The sequence below is a fragment of the Acipenser ruthenus genome, chromosome 1 (assembly GCF_902713425.1).
Source record: "Acipenser ruthenus chromosome 1, fAciRut3.2 maternal haplotype, whole genome shotgun sequence".
In the NCBI taxonomy this organism is placed as follows: domain Eukaryota; kingdom Metazoa; phylum Chordata; class Actinopteri; order Acipenseriformes; family Acipenseridae; genus Acipenser; species Acipenser ruthenus.
The window spans coordinates 50163751-50174788 of NC_081189.1; the positions used below are offsets into that span (position 1 = coordinate 50163751).

The 11038-nt window shown below is 35.8% G+C and overlaps 1 protein-coding gene across 2 annotated transcripts; it reads right to left on the reverse strand.

Annotated features, from left to right (window-relative positions):
• Positions 1–4428: 4428 nt before the first annotated feature.
• LOC117420815 (dynactin subunit 6) lies at positions 4429–11038 on the reverse strand. 2 transcript variants are annotated; one of them, XM_034034465.2, is made up of 7 exons: positions 10918–11038; positions 10304–10368; positions 9705–9810; positions 9514–9602; positions 8955–9002; positions 8191–8333; positions 4429–6668 (listed from the first exon to the last, which is right to left on the reverse strand). In XM_034034465.2, the coding sequence occupies exons 1-7, from the start codon at positions 10950–10952 to the stop codon at positions 6570–6572; spliced, it is 585 nt and encodes a 194-aa protein (XP_033890356.1). In that variant the 5' UTR covers positions 10953–11038; the 3' UTR covers positions 4429–6569. The 2 variants fall into 2 exon arrangements, with proteins under 2 accessions (XP_033890356.1, XP_058882004.1); XM_059026021.1 differs by lacking the exon at positions 10918–11038 and adding an exon at positions 10773–10870.

An 11038-nucleotide genomic window follows, 5' to 3' on the forward strand; every position in this document is an offset into this window, starting at 1 on the left:
TTTGCGTTCTAGTAAACCCCAGAAACACTTGTCTTTGCTGCTGGTTCCCATTGAAGTGAGAGGACTTAAAGGAGAAGCTTTATTGGATACAGGTTGTACGTTCACCCTCATGCAACTTCAGCTCTGGCAGGGGTTTAACATTTCTTATGAGAAGCTGCTGCCATGTCCTGAACAAACCTTTGTATTGGCAGACGGAAAGTCACATTGCGCTATAGCCAAAACACAACTAACATACCTCTGGAATGACGATTACTGGACTATGGAGACTTAAGAACATAAGAACATAAGAACATAAGAAAGTTTACAAACGAGAGGAGGCCATTCAGCCCATCTTGCTCGTTTGGTTGTTAGTAGCTTATTGATCCCAGAATCTCATCAAGCAGCTTCTTGAAGGATCCCAGGGTGTCAACTTCAACAACATTACTGGGGAGTTGGTTCCAGACCCTCACAATTCTCTGTGTAAAAATGTGCCTCCTATTTTCTGTTCTGAATGCCCCTTTATCTAATCTCCATTTGTGACCCCTGGTCCTTGTTTATTTTTTCAGGTCAAAAAAGTCCCCTGGGTCGACATTGTCTATACCTTTTAGGATTTTGAATGCTTGAATCATATCACCGCATAGTCTTCTTTGTTAAAGACTGAATAGATTCAATTCTTTTAGCCTGTCTGCATACGACATGCCTTTTAAACCCGGGATAATTCTGGTTGCTCTTCTTTGCACTCTTTTAGAGCAGCAATATCCTTTTTGTAACGCGGTGACCAGAACTGAAAACAATATTCTAGGTGAGGTCTTACTAATGCATTGTAAAGTTTTAACATTACTTCCCTTGATTTAAATTCAACACTTCTCACAATATATCCGAGCATCTTGTTGGCCTTTTTTTATAGCTTCCCCACATTGTCTAGATGAAGACATTTCTGAGTCAACATAAACTCCTAGGTCTTTTTCATAGTTCCCTTCTTCAATTTCAGTCTCATATGATATTTATAATGCACATTTTTATTGCCTGCATACAATACTTTACACTTTTCTCTATTAAATGTCATTTGCCATGTGTCTGCCCAGTTCTGCATGCTGTCTAGATCATTTTGAATGACTTTTGCTGCTGCAACAGTGTTTGCCAATCCTCCTATTTTTGCGTCGTCTGCAAATTTAACAAGTTTGCTTACTATACCAGAATCTAAATCATTAATGTAGATTAGGAATAGCAGAGGACCTAATACTGATCCCTGTGGTACACCACTGGTTACCTCGCTCCATTTTGAGGTTTCTCCTCTAATCAGTACTTTCTGTTTTCTACCTGTTAACCACTCCCTAATCCATGTGCATGCATTTCCTTGAATCCCTACTGCGTTCAGTTTGAGAATTAATCTTTTATGCGGGTGTGATGGGGTGCCAGCTCGCCCCTATAAATTTGTGTTTTGTTATTGTTGTTGTTTTTACTGTTTTCATTATGGTTTTTGTGATTCTTGGTTTGTTTTGGATTGGCAGGGAGGGGGTTAAATTCCTCCCTGTAAAATGCATGTGCGAATGTGGCTGGAGCCTTAAGTGTATAATTGTTAATTATTAGTTAATTGGGCTCCAGCCACAGACTATAAAAGACAGCTGAAACCCTTTGTTAGAGAGAGGAGTTTTTGGGTGAGTTTTGTTTGTTGGTGTTCTGTGCTGTTTAGTTTTTTGAAAAAGAAACTGTAGTGAAGGCTAATGCCCAGCCTACATTTCTGTATTTTGTTTGAACCTTTTTGTTGGCCCTTGTGCCTGTTTATTTGATTATTTTTGTTTAATAAAGATCATTATTTTGCCCCTTCCACTGTCTCTGAGCCTCAAACCTCTGTCATCCTGCCACAGCGGGACTTTGTCAAAAGCTTTCTGGAAATCTAAATAAACCATGTCGTATGCTTTGCAGTTATCCATTTTCAATGTTGCATCCTCAAAAAGTCAAGTAGGTTAGTTAGACACGATCTCCCTTTCCTAAAACCATGCTGGCTGTCTCCCAGGATATTGTTATCATATAGGTAATTTTCCATTTTGTATCTTATTATAGTTTCCATAAGTTTACATATAATAGAAGTCAGGCTTATTGGTCTGTAGTTACCTGGTTCGGTTTTGTCTCCCTTTTTGTGGATCGGTATTACGTTTGCTATTTTCTAGTCTGTCAGTACAACCCCTGTGTCAAGAGACTGTTGCATGATCTTGGTTAGCGGTTTGTAAATAACTTCTTTCATTTCTTTGAGTACTATTGGGAGGATCTCATCTGGCCCAGGGGATTTGTTTATTTTAAGAGCTCCTAGTCCCTTTAATACTTCTGTCTCTGTTATGCTAAAGTTATTTAAAATTGGATAGGAACAGGTCAACATGTGGGGCATGTTGTCCGTGTCCTCCTTTGTAAAAACCTGTGAAAAGTAATCATTTAATATATTTGCTATTTTTTTTTCTTCATCTATGATTTTGCCATTTGTGTCTCTTAGACATTTAACCTTCTCTTTGAATGTTCTCTTGCTGTTATAATATTGGAAAAATATTTTGGAATTGGTTTTAGCCCCCTTAGCAATATTGATTTCTATCTCTCTTGGCCTTTCTAACTTCCTTTTTGACTTGTGTTTGCAGTTCCAAGTACTCTTTCTGTGTACTTTGTTTTTGGTCCCTTTTAAATGCTCTGTAAAGTGCCTTTTTTTCGCTGAATATTTTTTTTAATTGATCTATTAAACCATTTTGGCCATTTTGTTTTAGATTTAGATTTGTCTACTTTTGGGATGTAATTGTTTTGTGCCTCTAGTACTACATTTTTAAAAAACAGCCATCCTTTTTCTGTGGATGTTTTCTTTATTTTACTCCAATCTACTTCTGTTAGTCTCCATTTCATACCTTCATAGTTTGCTTTTCTAAAATTGTAAACCTTTGCTTTAGTCATTACTTTTGGGGATTTAAAAAATATTTCAAATGAGACCATGTTGTGACGATAATATTCTATTTCTTATTGATCACCTATAGCAATATAAAGCATCCCGCCTCTCTCCATACACAGACTACTGTATTTACTATAGAGATCTACAAATTTGGTTGACAGATAGGTAAATTGGTAGGTTAGGTTGAGGGGGACTAAGGCAGCACTGAGAAATCCTAAGGATCAATAATTCAGTCACTATTAACCAGTCACACTTGCATACATTTTTTGGTTGTTAAAAAAAAAAAAAAAAAAATGAAAACCAAATTTATTGGTCACACGTTTTTGCCAATTCCCAGGCAGGCTACACTTAGCTGTCCCGTCATTTCTATGATCCGTTCTCGAGCTTCTGCATGCAGCATTTTCACAACTGACCATTGAGATGCCAGGAACCAACAAAGTACAAGAAGCTTGATAACATGCAAACTCAAGCTGTGCTGCCTAATTGCTATGCGTATTCTTTATGCTTTAAATATAAATATAATACGTAATTCATGCGTAAAACACCCAGTACGCAGCTCATCTGGAGCGCTGGTAGGGGGTATTGTCCAAAGCCTGGGTGAGATTTCCTCAAGATACAATAATTCACCAACTCAGCATAAAACTCTTTACAATTACAGTATCTGCTCAAAGCGGGGGCGGGGGGTTGAGATATGCATATCCTTAACTAATAATTATTTATTTATATTTGCCTACTTTCTACATCATTCATGTTAAACAGTTTATCTTTAGCCTATGGGTCAGCCTACAGTTAGCTGTCCAATAGGGATACACTGCCTTCAGACCAGGTTAACAAACAGTATATTACAGCAGCTTCTGGCAACTATATTATTTTAATGTAGAAGGCAATGTTTGCATTCTAAATCTCTGTATTTCTGTGACAGACAGTTATACAAATGTAACCAGTATAATGACAAAGGTAAATTTCAAATTGCATTTAAATTGTTATGTATGTGAGGGGGCCAGTAATTATCTCAACCTGTGGCACAGGTGAAGTACCAGAAGAAAAAAAAAAGAGCTTGAACTATAATCATTCATGAGAATCATAGCCATCCTGTACTGTTTATTGCAAAATTTCAGAAAATCGTCACCTATTGGTAACTGAAATTGTTTTATGTTTTAATCCACAGCTATAAGCTGGTGGCATCAATGACACAGAAGTACAATGCTGTTCTCCTGGGATGTGGAATAGTTCCTTCCAGCACCCTTTATTTATTACTGTTATTATTACTATTAACAACTATCAACAAATGTTAGCTATATATTCACACTGACCTATCCATTTAGTTTTTTTTCCCTCCAATTGCGCACAGAACAATTCTAGTAAATGTAGTAATAATGTGTGGTGTAGATATGCCCCCTAGTGGAGCATTAATGACTAGCAGTTGTGAAATTGGATAAACACGCCAAAGTAAATAAATGTTTTTTTGGTTATCACACAATAAAATCACTTTGAAACAATAGGACAAACACAAAATGCAACAGTTATTGTTTCAATCAGGGTTATATTTATTTAACAGTATTGTCTGTCCCCCTGCAAAATGTTATTTATGATTTCATCTAAACTGGTTAGCACTAGGGGTCCCTTTCTATATTGAAATTATATTTAAATTAAATCCTCCTTAGATCCCCATTAATTATACTGCAGAATACAAAGACTTGAGATCAGAAAGGGATATAGCCAAGTTTAATCAGCACAGTGCTCATCACGAACAGACCTATAGCAACACAGGATAGTTCTACGGTCAGGTCAGGAACCAATATTAGGGATTTTTCATTTGATATACGCTTTATGTAAGAAATAACCCACGACAGGGTGTGCAGCAAGACAATTCCTGGGTGCGTTGTGAGGCACGAAAATTGTCTTACCTAATCCGGAATGCATATATTTTGTACCTTTTTTATTTGTCATAAACTTTACATTGAACATTCCCATTATAGTAACATTTTCGAGATAAAATGGCATTTGGGAATTGAAAACAGATTGATTTCCCACATCAGAGGGAGGATTCATAGAACAGCCAACACTGCACTGGCACTTGACATCAAGGGAGGAGCTTCCGAGCAATGTGTGTGTATGTGTGTGTAGGAAATGGCCCTATTCAGGTTTTGCGGTGTTCAAGAGATGCTGACCAATAATTTCAGAGGCTGTTTTCACATTGATGGCCGGTGACCGGCTTCATTTCCCTAGATTGTAAACCAGCATTAGATGATATGTGGACTAAACGACTTCCGTGTCAGTTTGCACAGCGACCACAATAGAATTATATGCCGAACCCGACCTTGTTTAAAAGCCCAACGGTTGTGTCAGCAGAGAGCAGGAGAGATTTTAATTTTGTTTTAAATATGTTTCTGAAATCGGAGGGTAGTGGTGAGAGGTATCTGTTATGTCGAGTTTAAACATTGCATACTCACTAGTCAGTTTTATAAGGCGATATTTAGTTTAATAAGTAGATGCCGCTCCTGCATATATATTACCTGCTTAGTGAGACTTACATGGTGATTTCTCAGGTGGCTTTGCAATAAAGTCTTACTGCTACTCCTTACCTGAGAGTTTTCTTTGTTCTGTTCTCTGACCATACCACAGTATATTTGCCAATTTTTCTGTAATTCTTGGTGACAGATGAAAAAAAAGAAGATTGTTGAGTGATTTAAATGCTGTTTCAGTTGTATGCTGATATTTTTACCTATAGAAACACTGTTTAGATAATTGTTACTATTAAGGCATAGTAATATTAATAGATTAGGTAAGTAAGTTGGGCTATGATGTCATAGCCGTGCTGTAAGACAATTATTACCGTACCGTCATGTGATCTTGTTCAGCCAATCGCAGCACTTAATTTATCCAAGCCATTTTATAATGTCAGACGTGGGTTGTATCCGAAAAGCTTCACTCATATTGTGGGGTTTTAAGAATCTTAAGCAAGTAATAATTATAAATTATTAAATACCAGTAAAGCTGGTTTTCCATCTGAAAAGCAGTCTGTTGCTGGCTCTGAGGAAAATTTAACTGGTTTGTGCTAAAAGATGGTCACTATGAGTGTTGTTGTTTTTTAACAGTAAGTTTGGCCCACTTAGAATCTTGAGATCCTACTGCATTTATATTCTTGAACTATCTAATTTTCTACCAAGCTAAAAAAAAAAGATTGTAAAAGTTTACTCAACATATTGTGGTAAGGCTGCTCAACACGTACCGGACAGACAATCTGGCAATGACTCATTGGTATGAGTGACCATTAAACCCCTTGAAAAGAACTGTATAACTCTGTTTAATCAGTTGATGCCAGTGTATTTGCAATACTGGAACAAAAAGATTGACAAGTTAAAACTTTTTATAACTATCATTTTGAAGTTATGATGTAGAGTTGGAATGGTTCATGACAGGACAGAAAAGACACAGCTTTGTTTATATACCATAATAGGTATAAGTAACATTGTACCCTGGCAACCAATCTGATGAAGTTCAAATAAACATATCGTCATTTAAAAAATGCCTAGCTTTAAAACAGCAAATCATAAAGCCTTCATTTAAACACAAAGTACATCTAGTGAAACCGCTACTTCATTGCTGTGCAATTTTGTCTTCTGTGCACAGACCACATTATTTTGAAAAATATTTGATCACTTCAGTTTTTTGCAGGAGTTGAGTTTCCTTTTAAAGTCTTCTTCAGGTGATGGTAATTGGGAAGAATCTTCATGAGGAAATCTAACTGAAGAGTCTGGGGCTGGTAATTAGATCAGAAAACAGAAAATGAGACGGCTGTAAGAAAATCCTAAAAAGCAAATCTAACAAAACATTGCAAACTTCCATTTCTTCTTTAACAAACTGATTTAGTTTGGAATCAATAAAGTAATATTTTACACAAAATATCAGGTGCAATTATTCACAGTGATAGACAGTTAAATAATATAGTGGAGGTGGATGTACAGTATATATGTCACAATTTATACATTTGCATATACCTGGAACAGCTAGTCCTATTAAGAGGAAACTCAGACCTTCTTTAGCACAAGTTACTGTATATCATAATTAGGGCTTCTGATGTTCGGTTTTAACTGATAAAAACGGATAAAACCCCTGTGATACAAAAAAAAAAAAAATCGGTGTATAGTCCAATCAACACCAGAAAAACAGTGGAAGTGGTTACTCAATTCCTGCTGACCACCCCTTCCCATTTAAAAAAATAAATAAAAAGAAATCTACTACTAAAAAAAAAAAAAATATTTGATGTCCCTCCTTCCTGTCTTGTATACATCATTGATTCGGTCTGAATACTTTAAACCCACCCCAACTACTGAGTGGCAGCAGATTCCTACATTTCTATTGGGAGACTCCGCTTGCGAGATTTAAAACAAGATTACAATTAGTAATGGAGGCTTGTTCGCGGGATTTAAACCTGTATTACAGTTAAGATACAGAGGATTTAAAACAGAATTGCAAATTGTGGCAAAATGTAAAATAATGCCTACACACAAAAACCCCAAAAGAATGTACCCGTGACCATAAGGGTTACATTGTGGAAGACAACAAAGGAAAGAAGGTACAACTTAAGTGTGAAAGTACTGTCGAGTTACTACTATACATATTTTGACAGAAAAAAACGCCCAAGCAATTTGGACAGTAACTGAAAACAATTTCCTACACTATATAAAAAAGATAAAGCCTCGAAAAAAACATTTACATAAAGCTCGAAAATAGCTAAAAATAAGCACCGAAAAATGTAATTAATAAAAACCGAAAATCAGAAGCCCTAATCATAATCTCTGGTATACAGGGTCTTTCGGTTATTCCCTCTGACTGTCTATATATCACACATATTTTTACACACAGTATATCAATATCAAGGCATTTGTCTGTTGCCTTTTTACATACCGTACAGTGGACAAATCATGTTGATCTACTTTTTCATGTTAGTGATGGCTTTATATTTGTCCCTTTTTAGGAAAAGAAAAAGCTGCCAAAGTTTACAAAACACAGGCATGTTACAAACATATTTTGCCCATTATCTTACTGAAAAACGTTGCATTTTATGATTTAAAGAATTCCGAATTTTAATAAAGCTCATATTCTGCATCTCACATGCCGATTATGCAACTGATTTGAGAAACAAATGCTAAGAGACCTCATCACCAAAATTCTATTTGGGGTAAAAATCGGTACCCCGATCTTCCATGAACTTTCACCATTGACATGCTAAATGGGCTACTCTGTAAAAATCTCTTTGAATAATATCAATAGCGGCTTACCTGTGGCCTTTCTGTCTGCACTCTGCGCATGCACCCTGAACCGTAGATTACTGTATTCTCTGGGATGACTTCACATGTATTAACCTGGCAGCAGGCTCCAATGATGCAACCACTTGTCAGAATTACATTCCTTCCTACTTCGGCTTGAAGACAAAACATGAATCAGTCTCTATATTAATAGTATTTTTTTTATTAATGCAATTTTATCAAAGACAAATAAAACAATATTAATATAAATACCCCGATATAAATGTAGTTTTGCTAAATAATATATCTGTTTAGAAGTTGTTTTTATGGAAAGAACAAATAAGTATGACATGGTTATATTTTATTAATTTGATGGTAATTGTAATTACAGTGCTGCATTCAACAGGAATGCAAAATTCTGCATTTTATAGGCTGAAGCTATATCGACAGCCTCTATGGTTAAACCTGGTGAAACACTGCATTTTCCACCTTAAACTGCCACGACAGCAAAGGAGGTTAAATGTAGACAAGTTCATAAACGCAAGATTGCACTCCCGGCACAGTATAAAGCATACAGCACTGAAAAGATTAAAACACAGAGTTTGAGACCATAAGGTCACATTTTGCAAAACAATATAAAATCTGGAATTTAATATCACACCATCCAATGTTTAAAACCTAAACTGGAGATTAAATAATTACATCGTATTGAGTACCAGCCTAGTGAACATATTGAAACCACACAAATGTAATTCATAAACAAATGTAGGGGGGGGGGGGGGGGGGGGGAATCTTACCTTTGGACTCAACTACGTTGTTATCTCCAATTTTCATAGCCTGTGATACTGCATGAAATCAGTTCAGGAAAGCATTATTTTTTAAAGATGTATTTAAAATGTTAGACATCTGTTTCTGTAGTTATGCCTCAGAGCAGATTATGTACAGCATTTAAGCATTAATGACCAATGTGGGGGTCCTTATTTGGCAGATAATGACCTGCAGGGTTAGGTTAGGTTAAACTACAGTAACAGGCCAGTATGCCAGCAGATAATTTTGTCCATATATATTTTGCAAGTGCAAAACATCACCTAGAAGCATATAATACAGTATACAACAGAAAGAGACAAAAACATCAATGTCTGGTCTATACTGTAAGTGTGTTACAAACATCAGAAGGCCATTTGGCTCATCAATGCTCATCCCATGCCAAGTACCTGATGATCGCAGAACTTAGTCTAGTTGTCTTTGAAAGGCTCCAACTGACTCACCAGCTTGGGCACTAAACCCCTTTAACTGAAATAATTAGAAGAACGATTTTATTCAGTCAAAGTTAACAGATCTAAAGAAAAGGGATACTGCATCCAACTTCAAAAACATTGTTTATTCCAATTGTCATCGTCTTTGGTTCCACATCTTTCTTGTCAGGTATGATATTTTCAGGAAAGCTATAAAACAGAAAGAAGCCAAAAGTCTAAAAATCTCTGAACTGTGAACACATACCAAGAGGAAAAACCTATTTCGTAAGTAGTTAAAAACTGCATACTAACCAGTTTATAAGGAGGGCTTGCTCTTCAATCAGATTTCCTTCTCCAATAACTATCGGCCCTGCTTCTGCTAATATGCGTGCTTTAGGGTGAACCACTGTTCTTGGTCCTATTGGAACAAACAGCCATGATACAATACTAATAAGTCACTCAGCCAAAGTACAGTTGCAAATAACAAGTGCAGAAAATCTGGGGTGGTAATTCAAAATGCAAATGTTGTACATTATTTTGCAGAACCAGTGCTTACATGGAACCTGGCAGGCCACTCCCAGAAAAGTGTGCACCACTTAACATGTTTGTTGGCTTTGCTGTGCAATATTCACAAATTAAAAGTTCTAAGACTCTCTCTCTAATTTAAAACGTATCAGTGTCTATATTATTATTCAAACAATAAACACCAAGCATCGTTCAATTTAATTTGGTAGTAAAATGCTGATACTACCTATCAAATGCATTTCAAGTTATATACATTTTCCAGATCAATATAGCTTCAGTTGCATTTAATTTGAGACAAAACAATACCAGTCAAGCACTTTTTTTTTTTTCTAATGCGTGATTTAGTTTTGAATACAGGATTTCATGGGTGTTACTGCGTTACTTACCAATGGTTACATCTCCTCTAATTTCGCTTTCCACACAAACAACAGCTCCGGGTGCAATCTTGACACTGCATTAAAGGAGAAACATTTGTATGACAACACCAAAAAAACAACATATAAGGATAACCGATTCTACAGTACGCCTGCACAAGAACACCTACTCACAGCTAAACAAAACCAACCGATTTATATATTTAAAAAAGTAATAACACAGTATAAGTAGTAAGGATAATTACACGTCGCTTACTAACCAGAAATGGAAAACATATACATATATATATATATATATATATATATATATATATATATATATATATATATACACATATATATATATATATATATATATATATATATATATATATATATATATATATATATATATACACACACACACATACACACACACACAACATTAAAGACCAAATACAACAAAGAAAATATTTATGATGCAAATCCGAGTGTGGACGACCTTCTATCGTCAACTGCCAATGGTTGCTTTCTTTTCATTTGTTTTACAGCAGCAACTAGAAAGTCATATGCTATTACAGAACGATCTTCCTTTGAAAAAAGTGCTATTTTACATCAAGGTTTCATTAATTAGTACCCAGTGTTACCTTTTCTGTATTTGTTTTGCATTCAAGTCCGCCATCTTGAATCAACCATCAGCGTTCTATTAACATCCCTAGGACTCGAGCGCCAGGCAGATCGATGAATCACTTTTGATTGTACAGGCTA

Bases quoted from the DNA above. Each gene is read 5' to 3' on its own strand.
- LOC117420815 (XM_059026021.1), bottom strand. From the start codon at position 10,810: ATGAAAAGAAAGCAACCATTGGCAGTTGACGATAGAAG. The intron at 10,369-10,772 runs GTCGTCCACACT...CCTTTAATGCAG, and splicing joins TTGGCAGTTGACGATAGAAG to TGTCAAGATTGCACCCGGAG. The intron at 9,003-9,513 runs GTATCCCTTTTC...GATTTCATGCAG, and splicing joins TGTTTTTGAAGTTGGATGCA to TATCACAGGCTATGAAAATT.